This window comes from Herpailurus yagouaroundi, unplaced genomic scaffold, assembly GCF_014898765.1.
Source record: "Herpailurus yagouaroundi ecotype Mexico unplaced genomic scaffold, PumYag 77, whole genome shotgun sequence".
Classification (NCBI taxonomy): Eukaryota; Metazoa; Chordata; class Mammalia; order Carnivora; family Felidae; genus Herpailurus; species Herpailurus yagouaroundi.
This window is the reverse complement of record NW_024412388.1, coordinates 98,901,419-98,919,106: the sequence shown is the minus strand read 5'-3', so window position 1 is coordinate 98,919,106 and position 17,688 is coordinate 98,901,419. Positions and strand designations below refer to the sequence as shown.

The 17,688-nt window shown below is 35.6% G+C and overlaps 1 protein-coding gene across 4 annotated transcripts in view; it reads right to left on the bottom strand.

The window, feature by feature from the left end:
* SYCP1 (synaptonemal complex protein 1) overlaps positions 1–17,688 on the bottom strand; it is a 122,273-nt gene that overhangs the window by 104,463 nt on the left and 122 nt on the right. Inside the window, exons 1-8 of one of the 4 annotated variants that reach the window (XM_040471397.1) lie at positions 17,576–17,606; positions 17,131–17,262; positions 14,069–14,153; positions 13,847–13,890; positions 13,606–13,662; positions 12,100–12,264; positions 11,347–11,414; positions 2,485–2,558 (exon numbers count right to left, since the gene is read on the bottom strand). In XM_040471397.1, coding sequence (XP_040327331.1) covers positions 2,485–2,558; positions 11,347–11,414; positions 12,100–12,264; positions 13,606–13,662; positions 13,847–13,890; positions 14,069–14,153; positions 17,131–17,238 — 601 coding nt within the window. In that variant the 5' untranslated portion in view covers positions 17,239–17,262; positions 17,576–17,606. Of the gene's footprint in view, positions 1–2,484; positions 2,559–11,346; positions 11,415–12,099; positions 12,265–13,605; positions 13,663–13,846; positions 13,891–14,068; positions 14,154–17,130; positions 17,451–17,575; positions 17,607–17,688 lie in introns of those variants that run through there. The other 3 variants (XM_040471396.1, XM_040471398.1, XM_040471395.1) reach the window with 3 other exon arrangements.

Genomic DNA, 17,688 nt, shown 5'->3' with positions numbered 1-17,688 from the left:
AAAAAAAAAAACAAAAAAAACCTTAATAAAATAATGTTTAATTTATTATGTTCATGGAGATAAAAAAAAAAAGCTGAACTTAAAAATTTCAGCAAGGAACACTAGTGGTGAACATCGCATATTAAATCACAATGTTACACACCTGAAACTAATGTAGCATTGTGCATCAACTTTATGTTAAAGAAAAATTTCAGCAACAAACCTGAAAGTCTAAAAAGTGACACTACAGATATTTTTAAGACCAGCTAATATATACAAAAGCAGAAAATGCAATAACAAAAATTGAAACTTCGACTAATGAATTAAAAAACAAACTAGAACTAGCTAAAAAGAGAATTAGTGTACTAGAAGAGAGAGAGATTAGAAGAAATGTTCCTGAATGGCACACAAGAAAAAAGATGAAAAACATATACAAGGCAGAAATATGAAAGGTAACAGTACAGTGGACTCACTGACTTGAAAAGATTAAACAGGCTTTCATCTAAGGGACTTTGCACTTACTATTTCCCAAAATAACTACATGGCTCACCCCCCGCCCACACACACACACACACACTTACTAGGGTCCCTAAAATACTTCCCCAATCACCCTATCCCAAAATACTCTCTCCTTAAGTAGTTACCATCACCCAACATATAATTTGTTTATGGTCTGTGTCCCTCCACTAGGATGTATCCTCCTTAAAAGCAGAAACTGTTCATTGCTGTTTTCCTCAGCATTCAGAATATTTCATGACCCAAAGTAGACACTTTAAAAGCTGGCGAATGAATAAATGAGACAGAAAAATCCAATAGCAAAAGGAAAGACTTCAGGAAGAATCTAGATGGAGTTTACATTAATAAGTGTAAAGACTTTGTATAGGAAAAAACGATCTACACATCATATCAAGATACATTCATCGGTTCATTTAAGAAATCACCTAAAAATCTTTTTAAAGATTCTTCAAACCTCTCCCACCATCTATCTCTGACTTAGAGAACATAAAACTAAACAGAGGAAAAAAAAAACCTAGCAGCCTTGTCTCTATGGCCCAGGTTACTTTCTACAAAGCAGTCAACACACCATCCCTCTACACCCATCAGTGTATACTTTTCACCATTTTTTATACATAGATGGGAAAGCTAATATTGAAAGCTGAATAAACGGGATGCAGTGGAGGAGCTGATAGTGGTACACTACATTCTGGAAAATATATATAGTTCTAAAAGCAAAGTACTATGTGCAGGGACAAAGAATTAAAAACACTAGCAATGGTGCATACTAGAAAGAAAGAGAAAGAAAGAAAGAAAGAAAGAAAGAAAGAAAGAAAGAAAGAAAGAGGACAAGGAAGAGGAGAGGGGGAAGGAAAAGGAAGAGGAGGAGGAGGAAGAGAAGAAAAAGAAAAAAGAAGAGGGAGGAGGAGGGGTGGAGCACTTTGCACTGTTACAAGCAATTTATATTTATTAACAAATTTAATTCTCAAAACAACACTAAGAGGCACTTTATTAACCAATAAACAGTGGATCAGAGATTATATAACTTATCCAAGGTCAAGTAGACAGCAACCTAACTCTTAAGCCCAGGCTCTTAAGCAATAAGCTGTGTGACACTAAAATTTTAGCTATCCTGAAAAAGCAGATAGACAGTATATCCTAATAGATTCTTGGCAGAAACAAAGTAGAGCTAGTGTGAAAATAATGACAAAGATGAAAGTATTATTTTTGAAAATAAAATTTGTTTTTCATCAAAATGAAAAAAAAATCCTACAAGTAAAATCAAAATATGCATACAATGAAAAGGTGTACTTTCATATATATACCACAACCTTATTTGAATATTTTAAAAGCATGTTTCTTTAGGAGAAACTTGAGAATTCTATTTAGATAGGAAATAAATATTGCACTACTCTTAAGTACTATGCCTTCAGCATAGCCCTCCACCAGTAGTTTCTATTATCAACATGGTTATGCATCAAAATTCAATATGCTGGTTGTTCCAGACAGAAAGGTTAGTCTCAAGATCACATTTTAACTGAAATAAGAACTACAAATGTCAGATATATAGCTTTTGAAATAAATTATCTTTCAAAAAAACTTTGAGCTTTGAAAGCTCAAAGAACTGAGAATCAAATTACTACTTATGCAAAGAAATGGTATGAGGCACATGTAACTTGTTCAAATCAAAGTTGGCTCCAAAAAGTGAAAAAACAATTTCTTCCCTTCTCCATTAAAATAATAATAAGTTGACGGGGTGCCTGGGTGGCTCAGTTGGTTGAGCATCTGACTTCAGCTCAGGTCATGACCTCACGGTTTGTGAGTTTGGGCCCCACATCGGGCTTGGGCTAGGTGCTGACAGCTCAGAGCCTGGAGCCTGCTTCTGACTCTGTGTCTTCCTCTCTCTCTGCTCCTCCCCCACTCTGTCTCTCTCTCAAAAATAAACATTAAAAAAATTTTTTAAAATAATAACAAATTGAGAAAATCACATAAAACAAGAAAAATATTTACATTTCTTTGTCTTTTCTGCAGATCTGGCACAGGTTTCTTTGAGTAAATTGCATAAATGCCTTGTAGCATTATTCCTGAAAGAAAGCAAAGAGTCTGTGTAAGTGCAATCTGATCTCAAAGCAAAATCATATATAAAAGTTATGAAACATTATTTTTATAATTTTTGAAGAAAGTCTTATAATACTTTAATATATATATCACATCCCTCATAAATGACTATATGAAAAAAAAATGGGTTGACTGCACTATTAGCAAAGATGATTTAGTAACTGCTTCCCTTTAAAGTAAAAAGGATAGTTCCTTAACAAGTAACTACCCAAGTAGCTATCAATAACCCTTCAGTAAACAGTTCTAGATTTGCAGAAGAAAATATATGAGAAAAGAGGGTAGGGCTTTTCATTTACTAATTACCCCACATATACTCTAGCTGTCTTACCCTCAAAACAGTAAACAGGTAATTTTCTGACTAGCCTTTCATTACATGAATAAGACAACCTCTGATCATCTCAATAGATGCAGAAAAAGCATTTAATAAAATTCAATATCCATTTGTGATAAAAACTCTCAACAAAGTTGGGTATAAAGAGAATGTACCTCAACATAATAACGGCCATATATGACAAGTACACAGCTTGCATCATATTCAACAGTAAAAAGCCAAAAGCTTTTCCTCTAAGATCAGAACGAGACAAGAATACCCCCTCTTACCATTTTTATTCAGCATAGTATTAGAAGAACTAGTCAGAGCAATGAGGCAAGAAAATAAAGGTATCAAAAAAAAAAAAAAAAAAGGGTCCCAAAAATGGAAAAAAAAAAAAAAAATATAAAAAAAAAAAAAAAAAAAAGGCATCCAAATTGGAAAGGAAAAAGAAACTCTTAACATGATATATAGAGAAAACTCTAAAGACCCCACCAAAAAACTGTTAGAACTAAAAAACCAGTTCAGTGAAGTGTGTAGGATATTAAAAAATCAATATACACAAAAATCAGCTGCATTTGTGTACACTGATAATGAACTATCTGAAGGAGAAATTAAGAAAACAACCCCATTTACAATTGCATCAAAAAGAATAAAATACCTAGGATTAAATTTAACCAAGGAAATTAAAGACCTGTGTACTGAAAACTATAATACATTAAGAAATTGAAGACACAAATAAATGGAAAGATATTCCATGCTCATAGATTAGAAGAATATTGTTAAAATGTCCACATTACCTAAATGGGTCCTAATACCAATTCCAATGTGGAGGGGCAGCGGTTCAATTCTTGGGACCAACAAGCAATTCTTGGGATACCAGTTGAGTGTACCACAATTCAATTCAATCTGACACTACCTACCTGGAGATAGCCTCAGATTCTAAGGGTTCGGTCCTACAAAAACTGCTGTTCCCCCAGCCCCACTTGAGATTCTACAAGTTAAGGGTTCGGTCCTACAAAACTGCTGTTCCCCCAGCCCTACTTGACCAGTTGCAAGCCCAAGTTGTTACCTACACTTCTGTCCAACTGGCTATAACTAAAAAATTCCCATGACTCACTCCTTAGTTTTCAGACACCAGTAACAAGCTCAGATTGTTACCTATACCTCTGACAAACTGCCTATAAATCGGAGGTTCCTTAGGTTCAATTAATTTGCTAGAGCAGCTCATTGAACACTGAGAAACAATTCACTTGCCATGTTACTAGTTTATTATAAAAGAATGTAAGTCAGAAATAGATAAAAGAGATGCATAGGGACAGGCATGGGGAAAGGGTGGGGAGCTTCCATGCTCTCTCTCTGAGCTCATCACTCTCTTCAAATCTCTTTACCAAGCTCAAAGTTTTCCTGAACCCTGTCCTCTTGGGTTTTTATGGAGGCTAAGTTACATAATCATGATTGATTAAATCATTGGTCAATGATGACAGATTCGACTTCCAGACCCTCTTCCCCTTACCAAGGTGGGGGGGGGGGGTAGGGGTGGAGAGGGACTGTAAGTTCCAACCCTCTAATCACATGGTAGGTTCTCCTGGCAGGCAACCTCATCCTTAAGTAGGTTCCAAAAGTCATCTCATTAACATAATAAGAGATACTTTTGTCACTCTTAGCACTTAGGAAATTCCAAGGGTTTTGGAAGCTATGAGCCAGGAATGGTGGATGAAAACCGAATATATATACATATATATATATATATATATATACATATATATGTGTGTGTGTGTGTGTGTATATTTATATGAGAAATACAGATTTGCTCATCTGAATGACAAAATATATTTTTCTTATAAATATCACACTACCCCAAACAATTCACAGAATGCAATCCAAACCAAATTTTCAATGGCACTTTTCAGATACAGAACAAACCTAAAATTTGTATGATATCACCAAAGAGCCAAAGCAAACTTGAGAAAGAAGAGCTACAGGAATCACACTTCCTGATTTCAAACTGTATGACAAAACTAGAGTAATCAAAACAGTCTGGGAGGAGGGGGGAACTGGTTAAATAGGTGACGGGGATTAAGGAGTACACTTGTTGGGATGAGCACCATGTACTGCATGGAAGTGTTGAATCACTGTATTGTACACCTGAAACTAATATTACATTGTATGTTAACTAACTGGAATTTAAAAAGTTTTTCAAAAGTATGGTATTAGCATAAAAACAGACACATAAATCAACAAAACAAACAAACCCATGCATATATGGTCAGTGAGTTCATTACCAAGGAGCCAAGAATATACAACGGGGAAAGGAGAGTCCCTTCAATAAATGGTGTTGAGAAGGGGCACCTTGGTGGCTGGCTCCATCAGTTAAGCATCCAACTTGGGCTCAGGTCATGATCTCACAGTTCGTGAGTTTGAGCCCTGTGTTGGGCTCCGTGCTGCAGCTCAGAGCCTGGAGCCTGCTTCTGATTCTGCGTTTTTCTCTCTCTCTCTGCTTCTCCCCTGCTCGTGCTCTCTCCCTGTCTCCCAAAAATAAATAAACATTAAAAATTGTTTGAAATAAATAAATGCCACTGGGAAAATGGAACCACTATCTTATAGCATACACAAAATCAACTCAAAATGGACTAAAGACTTGAACATAAGACCTGAAACCATAAAACTCCTAGAAGAAAACATAGGTGGTAAGTTCCTTGACATCAATCTTAGAAATGATTTTTTTGGATTTGACACAAGCAAAGGCAACAAAAGCAAAAATAAACAAGTGGGACCACATCAAATTTAAAAGCTTCTGGGGGTGTCTGGGTGGCTCAGTTGGTTAAGCACCGACTTTAGCTCAGGTCATGATCTCAAGGTTTGTAGGTTTGAGCCCAACATCCAGCTCTGTGCTGACAGCTCAGAGCCTGGAGACTGCTTCGGATTCTGTGTCTCCCTCTCTCTCTGCCCCTCCCCTGCTCGCATTCCATGTCTCTCAAAAATAAATAAACGTTAAAAATAATTATTTAAAAAAAGCCATGACAACTGAAATCAATACATGATCAGTATTTTAAAAATAATAATAAAAAAACAAAAATAAATAAGTGCTTCTGCACAGCCAAGGAAACTACCAACAAAATGAAAAGACAACCTACTAAATGGGAGAATGTATTTGCTGTCATTTTGCTATACATATACCCAATAATTATGTTTCATACCTAAAATTAATGTCATAGATAAATTATACCAATAAATTTTTTTAGAAAGTTCAATACAATGTAGTCGTATATATTCCAAATCTCATTACATGTTAATGAAAATTTTTAAAAAAGAAAGAAGAGGGAAAAAAGACCTCTAGATAACATGAAGTAATCATATATTCAACAGTTAGATAGAACTTTCCACCTTATAAATTTTCCATAGAAATGAACTGTTACAAATTAATCATTAATAATTATTTTTGGGGTGTTTTTATATTTATTTATTTTTGAGAGAGCGCAAGCAGGGGAGAGGCAGAGAGAAGGGAACAGAGGATCCAAAGTGGGCTCTGTGCTGACAGCAGCACAAACCACAAACCATGACATCATGACCTGAGCTGAAGTCGGACTCTGAACCGACGAGCCACCCAGGTGCCTCTCATTAATAATGATTTTTAGCGGCACCTGGGTGGCTCAGTCACTAAGTGTGGATCTCAATTTCAGCTCAGGTCATGATCTCACTGTCCATGAGTTCAAGTCCTGCACTGGGCTCTGTGTTCAGAGCACAGAGCCTGCTTGGGATTCTGTCTCCCTCTCTTTCTGCCCCTCTCTCACTTGCATGGGCATGCTCTCTCTCTGAAAAATAAATAAAAATAAACTTTTGAGTTTTTAAATCTACATATTAGTTTAGTAAAAAGCAAAAGATTATTACATAGACCATATCCTTTGACATTTTCAATAATCTAATAAATGAAAAAGCTAAGAAATCACTGAAATCAAGTGTGGTTTTTTCTCTGCTTTTTCAAAATGTTTTACTTATTTTAATTCAGGAGTAGTCAACACACTGTGTTATATTAGTTTCAGGTTTATAATACAGTGATTCAACAATTCCGGAAATTACTCAGTGCTCATGATAAATGTACTCTTAATACACTTTACCTATTTCACCCACCTCCCACCCACCTCACCTCTGGTAACCATCTGTTTGTTCTCTGTTTTTGGTTTGCTTTTTTTTTCCTTTGTTCATTTGTTTCTTAAATTCCACAGGAGTGAAGGCTGGAGGTATCACAATTCCAGATTTCAACTGCTACTACAAATATAGTGATCAAAACTGTGGTACTGGCACAAAAAGAGACACACAGGTTAAGGGAACAGAATATAAAACCCAGAAATAAACCCACAATTATGTGGTCAACTAATCTTCAACAAAGGAGGCAAGAATATGTAATGGGAAAAAAGTCTCTTCAACAAATGGTAATGGAAAAAGTGGACAGCTACATGCAAAAGAATGAAACTGGACCACTTTCTTATACTATCCACAAAAACAAATTCAAAATGGATTTTTGAAAGGCTTAAATGTGAGACCTAAAATCATAAAACTCTTTCCAATTTGGATGCCTTTTATTTATTTTTGTTGGTTGCCCTAGAAGAGAGCACAGGCATATCAGCCATAAAACATCTTTCTAGATATGTCTTCTGAGATAAGGGAAACAAAAGCAAAAATAAACTATTGGGACATCAAAATAAAAAGCTTTTGCACAGCAAAGGAAACAATCAACAAAACTAAAAAACAACCTACTGAAGGGGAGAAGATATTTGCAAATCACATATCTGATAGAGGGTTAGTATCCAAAATATACAAAGAACTTATAAAATTCAACACACACAAAAAACCTGGTAACCAAATTTAAAAATGGGCAGAAGACATAAACAGTTCTCCAAAGACGACATACAGATGGCCAACAGACACCTGAAAAGATGCTCAATGTCACTAATCAACAGGGAAATGCAAATCAAAATCATGCCACCTGTCAGAATGGCTAAAATCAAAAACACAAGAAACAACAAGTGCTGGCGAAAATGTGGAGAAAAAAGAACCTTATGCACTGTGGGAATGCAAACTGTTGCAGCCACTGTGGAAAACAGTATGGAGGTTGCTCAAAAAATTAAAAACAGAATTACCATATGATCCAGTAATAGCACTACTGGGTATTTACCCAAAGAACACAAAAACACTAATTTGAAGAGATATACACAGTCCTATATTTATTGCAACTTTAAAATAGCCAAAATATGGAAGCAGCCCAAGTGGCCACTGATAGATGAATGGATAAAGAAGATGTGGTGTATGCACATACATACACACACACACACACACACACACACACACACACACAAATGGAACATTCTATCACTCAGTCATAAGAGAATGAAATTTTGCCATTTTCAACAACATGGATGGATCTAGAGAGTATAACGCTAAGAAAAATAAGCCAGTCAGAGAAAAGGTGGGTTTGCTTTATTTTTAAAGCCTGTGACTGTTCTCTAGTACAGAGTAGTAGCTCCCAAAGTATGATCCTTGGACCAGTAGCATCCACATCACTTGTTAGAAAGGCAAATTCTGAAGCCCTACCCCACTGAATCAGAAATTCGGGGGGGGGGGCGGGGAGGACAACAGTATATTATTTAACAAGCTCTGCAGATAATTTTTTTAAAAAAATTTCTTTTCAACGTTTTTTATTTATTTTTGGGACAGAGAGAGACAGAGCATAAACGGGGGAGGGGCAGAGAGAGAGGGAGACACAGAATCAGAAACAGGCTCCAGGCTCCGAGCCATCAGCCCAGAGCCCGACGCAGGGCTCGAACTCACGGACCGCGAGATCGTGACCTGGCTGAAGTCGGACGCTCAACCGACTGCGCCACTCAGGCGCCCCAAGCTCTGCAGATAATTTAGATGCTTGCTAAAATTTGAGAACCACTGGTCTAGAGAGGGTCTTTTTTGTTAGAGGTTTTATAAAAATCAGAACAAGTGACCATAAACCTAATTTTTCAATTACAGTTTGAAAAAACAACTTCAGCCTCTTCCTGCTAATCTATGGTGAGAGGTAAAGGACAAAAGTGTCTTTAGCAATACGCTCCCCAAACCACAAAGACCCTTTGAGCAGCACAGCTTGGTATAAAACTAGCCATACATCCATATACAAGCAATCATCCAATCAAATATTTCAAGTCTACTCTGTTATTCACAATGGCTCAATTTTAGAATTCTGAAAACCCTTCACTGGCTTCAAAATGACCATCTGCAGCAATTTTCAATCTTTTTTTTTTTTTCTAGAACCAAAATTCTCTTACAAAATGAAATCTTAACTGGATACACAAGATTTTAAATTATACTTAAAAAATAAAACTATTCTTGTTGAAGGGAGCCATAGCTATAGCCAATCAGCCTTTCTTCAGCCCACTCTTCTTCAGCCCTACCCTCCCACCCCACTTCAAGATAAAATCAAAACTCTAGCTTGTCACAAAATGCCAGAGTCGCAACCTCTAATTCTCCTCCTGGTTAATTCCTATTCGTCCTTTGGACATCCTCATCTATAGAAAGCCTTCTCTTCTCTGATAACTATCACTATCACATGCATGCCACAGGGCTAGATAAGGGTTTAATTCATCAAATTATCTAAACAAATCCCAGATAGGAGTCTGACAAATGCTGCTTTTTAAAGTAATTTCTGAATTATGTAATTGTGGATGCTTCAGGTTTGACTGCTGAAATTTGAAAATTGAGACACTAATATATGGAAATAAAATCACATATAAGGTCCTGCACTCCACTCAAAAAAAAAAAAAAAATCCCTCCCAAATTATCTAAACTATCTCAAAAGTCTTTTCCTGCTCAAAACTGTCAATAAATTAAAGTGTCCATTCCCTCTCAAACTTCTACTACAGGCCAGGCATATGGTTTTGAAATACCCAAAGTCTCTTTCAAATCTATATCCCTTTTAGAAAGTCATGACCAGTGAATAGGCTGGTCCTGAGCAACTTTATATTAAGTCTGTCATCCAACTATCAAGTCACTCGACCTTAAGTGCAACTTTGTTTCTCACCAACATTTTGACAAAGCTCTTACCTAAACGTCAAGGTTCTTTCAGATGACAAATGACAATTCAGCATTTGAGGGCAAAACTGACACACAACTCAAACAAGTGCTTAAAATAGAAGGAGATCCCATCCAAAATAAACTACCTCTCACCTCAAAAAAATGGTGTAACTCCTATGTCACGCTACACTACATTACAATATACTATGTAATTAAACAGTCACAGTGTTAACAAAAATACACATGTTCATTAATGGAGGTAACAGCAAACTTAAGAAAGCTCACAAGTTATCAAATACTGGTATTAGGGTGACAGTAAGATACTGTAGGAACTCAGTCACATACCCTACGAAAGTGACCGAAAGTACAAAATATACAATAGGCACACAATGTCAGAAACTTCCTCTTCACTCTCTCTTCTCCCTAATAAGCAAACCTCAAGTAGGCAGAGAAAAAATTAAAGTATAATATTTCAATTTGATCTGGGAAGTCATAAGTTACCTTTTTTAAAGTTTGTTTATTTAAGTAATCTCTAACCCCAATATTGGGCTCGAACTCATGACCCTGAGATCAAGAGTCACATGCTCTTCCAACTGAGCCTGCCAGGCACCTCCACAGGTTGTCTTTCACTTGGGCTAAAACAATTTGTCATTAAGAGCCCTTTTCACTTATCAGCAACTTCACTGACAAGGTGATAGGTCTTCTAAAACCATATTTAGCAAGCAAGTAGGAATAAGAAAGTTTTGCACTCTTTGTGGACCCATACGTTACATTCTAACTATTCAATATCTATTTAGCAGATGAATTAAACAATTATATGTTTCTATTAAATTGTATATGATATCATCTGAATGAGGATGAGGTAAGAGTGTATAAAATAAGGCTTAGCTACTGCCTAGAACAAAGAAAAGGAAAAGTTAAAGATGACTCTAAAATTTAAAGCTAATGTTCATGAAACAATCATTAGGCCACTGACAAAAACAGGAACTTGAGAGTGAGAATTAGCTTGGAACTAAATTGAGCACTATTTATACTATTTACTATACTATTATACTATTTACACTATAAATACTGTACCTAAAATACTACAACAGAAAGGTAGACAATATACATAGGCAGTTGTAAATACAGAATTATCAGATACCTTTTTGACACCCAATTAATGGTTTTTCCTACCTGACATTTTAGAAAGTGAAAAATTATTAGTCAGTGACCACTGTTTGCCAAACATAAGAATGTAGAGTAACTACGTCTTCCTTCTCCCACAGTACCCAGGTAAAATTCTGTATATAATACATAATAGAAAGCATTCAATACATTTCTGGAAATTATTTTAATAAATCTGGAATAAAATTTAGAGAGAACAAATTCATTAAACGATTACTTACTCTTTTATTAAATCTTTATTTTCTTGAATTCCTTCTTCTAATTTCAAACTTACTTTTTCATTTTCAAACTAATTTACAAAACAGAAGAACAGTACATCACATTTTGCTTAGGAAAATAAACATGAGTATAATTATTAAGCAGCATTTCTTTGCTAACAACTAAGAAGTGTAAAAAACTTTTTTGCACACAAAAAAGTTTTTTTGTCACAACTTATGGATTTTCCCCTAAGAACACAGTCTCACTTTCACAGATCTAAAATCAAGTTTGCTGAATCATCTCCAGAAAGTATCCAACAATATTTTAATGCAATATTATCTTCCCTAAACATTTTTAAATGATGTCTTATCTTTGTCCTAACCCAATGGTGCATTTTCTCAACCTTTTTCTTTCACTAGGCCACAAAACTGAAGCTCAATAGTTTCAAATACAGTTTTAACCACCAATATCATATTCCAATTAATAAAAGACATTTATTTCAAACAGAACATCAGTAACAGGAATTAAAAAATTAAAAGTCTATAATTAGAATCATTAAATCAATCTTTATCTAAAGTAATTTATTATTTCCCTAATCATTTGCATTAAGCTCTGTACAACTTGTCTTCTGTGTTCATCCTAAAGTTGAAATGCAGTGTCGCTGAAACTTAAAAAAAGTACTGTCCTTAAAATCCACACCACAGAAATACTCTATTTTAAACACTATTATGACAAAATCTACTACACTACATTTTCAATTCCAAATCTCATTATACCTGTAGTTCTTGAATGGCTTTCCGCTGTGCTTCAATTATCTTTCTATTTTCTTGCAACTTATTTTCTTTCTGCTTCAATTCAAATTCTATATTCACTTTCCACTTCTTGATCTTTTCAGCCTCCTTATACAGTTTTGAATACAGTCTGCTCATTGGCTCTGAATTCTATTAAAACAAATAGATTTTCAAAGATTGGTTACACTAAAATTATGAACAATTAACAAACTACAGCTGCCTACTGAAAATATCCAAGACTAATAGTACCTTACTAGTTGACAATAAATCTCTCCTCAAATTATGCCCTAATATCATACTGAAAGCTACATTAATTCTTTAAAATACTAAGGCAGTATTAGCTACTTTATTAAAGTTACTGGTCACTTGATTAAGTTATACCCACTGAGTGTAATCATATACCTTCAAAATGTACCTAAGTCAGAAGTTGGAAATATTTTAATCAGTGAGAGAGTATCGCTGATTAAAAGCTAGAGTAAATCCCTCTACATGATATCTATAAATTTTTACCATGGTCTTAAAACATTTTGGTTATACAGTTTGAAGATTACTTAAAGGACAAGAATTTTAAAATATAATGACAAAAAATATAGTTAATAAAAGATCTAGCTTTCATTTATTCGCAGTTTCTTTTTTTTTTTTTATTCTCAGGTTCTATTTAGATTTTATTTGGATTTCCTTCATTATCCATTTCAACATTATAAGGTAATGCCAGAGTTTGTATTTTTTAAATCATATTGATTTGTTTTCTGATTAGCTCTGCTATCAAAATATATGAATATTAAATTCTGTGATGCTATAATCACAGCAACAAACATACAGCATTTGATCAGGCCATAGTTTCTCTCTGTTGGTTTTTTGTTTTGTTTTGTTTTTTTTAAGTAGACCCACACGCAATGTGGGGCTTGAACTAAGGACCCTGAGGTTAAGAGTCACATGCTCTGGGGCCTCCTGGGTGGCTCAGTCAGTTAAGCACCAGACTCAGATAATGATCTCACATTTCACAGGATCAAGCCCCTTATCAGGCTCTGTGCTGTCAGCTTAGGATTCTCTCCCTCTCTCTCTGTCCCTCCTCTGCTTGTGCTCTCTCTCAAAATAAATAAGCCTTAAAAAAAAAAATTCCTTAGACAGCAAACCAGCCAAACAATCATACCTATTAGTTTTATTTGTAAAATAGTGACTTGATTCTCAGCCTTTTCATAAGCTGAGCCTATGAAATTGTAGCCACAGCCCCTCTTCTATTCTTGCTATAGTTTAAAATTCAATTTCTCCTAAAGGATGGTTGCTTGTATAACCCAGGAAAATACAGAAGCCTAGTGTTTCAATAATTTTAAAAGAAAAACAAAGAGGGGAAAAAGATTTTGAAGGATATAACTTAAAACATTAGCCAAATTTTAATCCTTTAGAAGCTTCAAAAGAAAAATATAAGCAAATAACAATAAATGATACTCCAATTACAATAAATTGAATATGGATAGGAAAACTTCTGACCTCAAAATCAGAGTCTTTTAGTCCTTCCTGGTAGTGACAACTGTCAGAGTTATCAACCTAAAAAAACGAATAAATGTTTCCTGTAAGAAAATATGTCTGATGAGAGTTTCCAAATAGTAGCAATTAAATACTAAAGGCTAGTAATCCAACAAATAAAGAATTTTTTTTCCTTTTTTCAAACAAGCAACTCAAGACCTAAACATGTTATATGTTATAGTATTGTACGTTATACTTAACTGACCTGTTCAAGCATGGGCAAAACCTTAACTTTTTGTAAAGCAGGATCTGCAAGATAGAAGACAACTGATATTAAGTATGCCAACACCTTATTTTTTAAGTCAAGTATTATATCTAGCTTTAATGTCAAGGCTATCAATATAATACTTACATTTTCAATATCTAACAATGTATATATAAAAAATGCTTACACGTATAGTCATGTATTGCTGTTCCAGTTTCTTACCTGAATCAACGTTTTCCCCATTTTTGGAGAGATTAGTCATTGCAAATGGAAAGCCAAAATCATCTTCAATACATTTGTTGAAACTCTAGAAACACAAAGAAGTTCTTAAACATACTGTTCCATATCACTCTGGTAACTAGGAGTGAATATGTAGTTATATATGGAACATACATCTGCTTGAAAAAGTGACTTTAATTGTAAATCCTTTCATGTATATACAGTATTTAAAATATCAAGTGGTTTTGCTATATAAGAAAGCAAAAAATTTTTTGACTTAGAAGATAAAGCTAAACTATAAATTTCACAATACACACTTTGGAAGTATTCAGTAAAATCTTATTTTATTTTTAAAAGTTTATTTATTTTTATTTATTTTTGACAGAGAGAGAAAAAAAAGCATGAGTGGGGGGAGGGACAGAGGGGGGGGGAAGGAGAAAATCCCAAGCAGGCTCCACATTGTCAGTGGGTTAGTGCTGGGCTCTAACCCATGAACCATGAGACCATGACTTAAGCCGAAGTTGGGCACTTAACCAACTGAGCCACCCAGGCACCCCAAAAGTAACAGTAATTTTAATTACTAGCTTAATATATTAGTCTTCTTCAATTTCATTATCTTTTCCTTGAGAGAATTGAGAGTTGTCTTCACTGAATAGCATTTTAATGTTATCCTCTTAGCTATACATAGAAATTTTTCTACAGCATATAAAATTAAAATATTTTAACATTTTATATATTTAGTATATAAATATTATATATTATTGGGTTATAATTATTATTATATTATATTATTACATGTTATATAGATTATATATAGATTATATATTATAAACATTGGAAATATTTATATCTCCAATATAAAGTTCCACAGAGAAATTTTTAAAATAATTTAGTAGTAAGAGCTGTTTTGCCTGAGAAACTTGGTATGATTCCCCCTTTCTGGTAAGAACTCTACTACAGAAATGAATTTCTCTTTTTATCCTGTCAAGCAGGAAGCTCAAAGCCAAATTTTAAGCTTAGTCAGACACTAATTTTTACCAGTATATTGACATATTTGTCCAAATTTTCTTATTTTTTTGATCCTAATAGTCTCTGAATATACTTTTATACCTTGATACTTCAATGTACATGTCTTATAAGTTGCCTCCAAGAGAGGATTCAAATTAGGACCCATTATGTACCCAGAGTTCTATGGCAACAGTGATTATTTTTTTTAATGAACAATGCTCGCAAACATTAAGTATGCTCATTATTCATTCAAAGCAATACTATTCAAAATTCTTGGGTAATAAAAATCCTGGAAGACAACACAGGCAGGAGTTTCTCTGACACTGGCCATATCCACATTTTTCTAGGCAAGTCTCCTGAGACAAGGGAAACAAAGGCAAAAATAAGCTATGAGGACTACAACAAAATAAAAAGCTTCTTTGTGCACAGTGAGGAAACAATCAACAAAACTAAAAAATAGCCTACTGAATGGGAGAAGATATTTGCAAATGACATATCCAATAAAGGGTTAGTATCCAAAATATATATACAATACCAAAAAAAACCAAATAATCCAATTTAAAAAATGGGAAGAAGACATGAAACAAACAGGTCTCCAAAGAAGAGATCCAGATGGCTAAAAGACACCTGAAAAGATGCTCAACATCACTCATCATCACGGAAATGTTAGTCAAAATCACAGTATCACATCACCTGTCAGAATGGCAAAAACCATAAACACATGAAACAAGTGTTGGTGAGGATGTGGAGAAAAAGGAACACTTGTGCACTGCTGGTGGGAATGCAAATTGGTGCATCCTCTGTGGAAAACAGTATGGAGGTTCCTCAGAAAACAAAAATAGAACTACCCTATGACCCAGTAATTCCACTACTGGGTATTTACCCAAAGAATATGAAAACACTAATTTGAAAAGATGTATGCACCCCTATGTGTCCTGCAGCATTATTTACAATAGCCGAGCCATGGAAGCAGCCCAAGTGTCTACTGATAGATGAGTGGATAAAGAAGATGTGTTATAGGTGCCTGGGTGGCTCACTCGGTTGGGCGTCCGACTTTGGCTCAGGTCACGATCTCACAGCTTGTGGGTTCGAATCTCACGTCGGGGTCTGCGCTGACAGCTCAGAGCCTGGGGCCTGCTTCAGGTTCTGTGTCTCCCTCTCTCTCTGCCCCTCCCCGGCTTGCGCTGTCTCTCTCGAAAATAAACATCAAAAAAAAAAATTAAGGATGTGCTATAGATATACAATGGAATAGTACTGATGTATAAAAAAAGAATGAAAGCTTGCCATTTGCAACGACAAGCACAGAGTTGGGAGAGTATAGTGGTAAGCGAAATAAGTCGGTCAGAAGAAGACAAATACCCTATGATTTCATTCCTATGTGGAATTTAAGACACAAAACAAAGGAGGCTACAGGGAAAAAAGAGACAAACCAAGAAGGCGACTCATAACTATAGAGAACAAACTGGTGGTTGCCTGAGGGAAGGTGGTGGAGAGAGGGGTGAAATAGGTGAAGGGGATTAAGAGTACCCTTATCTTCATGAGCACTGAATAATGTACAGAATTGCTGAATCACTGTATTGTACACCTGAAACTAATATAACACTGTATATCAAGTAAATGGGATTTAAATTTTTAAATAAATTTGTTTACAAATTCTTGGGCTAAAATAAAATCAAAAATAGGGCGCCTGGGTGGCTCTGCCCATTGAGCGACTTCGGCTCAGGTCATGACCTCAGGGTTCCTGGGTTCAGGTCCCGCATGGGGCTCCGCGCTGACCGCTGGGAGCCTAGAACCTGGAGCCTGCTTCGGATTCGGAGTCTCCCTTTCTCTCTGCCCCTCCCCCATTAGTGCTCTCTGTATCTTAAAAATAAAAAATAAACATTAAAAAAGATAAAAAAATAAATTAAAAATAAAAATTCTTGGGCAAATCAGGCCACACTTACTGAAAAACAAATTATACAATGTACAAATAAAATTATACAATATTACCAGTTAGAAACTACACCGTGCCTCTTTACCTGAAGAATATTCAAATCAAGATTCATACGCAAATTTACCTTGAAGAAATTAGAATCTCCTCCCAAATTCTGAGGTTTCACTGCAGATACTTGACTGCTACTTAATCTTGGTGGTACGAACAATTTAAAAGGCTTTTGCTTTTCCATTTTCTCTCTTCCAGTTGTAATTATCTGTTGCCCCAGCGGGCGGGGTGGAGGGAGGGAAAGCGTTTTACATGGTTTCATTAATACCCTCTTTATTTTAAAAGGCGACGTTTGTACAATAAATGCTGTGTCAAGGAGCAGGTGTACGCTTTGCTACAATGTGAGTCTGCAGCGTCACATCACTGGGCAAAGTAAAAACACCCCGCAGTTGTTCCCTTCCACCCCCCACCGCCAATGGCCACGCTGCCGGCGTAGATAAGCCAGAAACTCCCACCCCTGAAAAGAAAGCTCTGCCCCCCACCGGCCCTGGTAAATTGCATCACCCAGCCGCGAGAACTACCTTAGGTTCTTAGGGGGCTACAGCTACCAACGAGGCGCCGGGGGGTGGGGGGTGGGGGCGGCCAGAATCAAAATATCGCCCAGCTCCGGGTTCGGTCGTCAGGAAAAGAACTC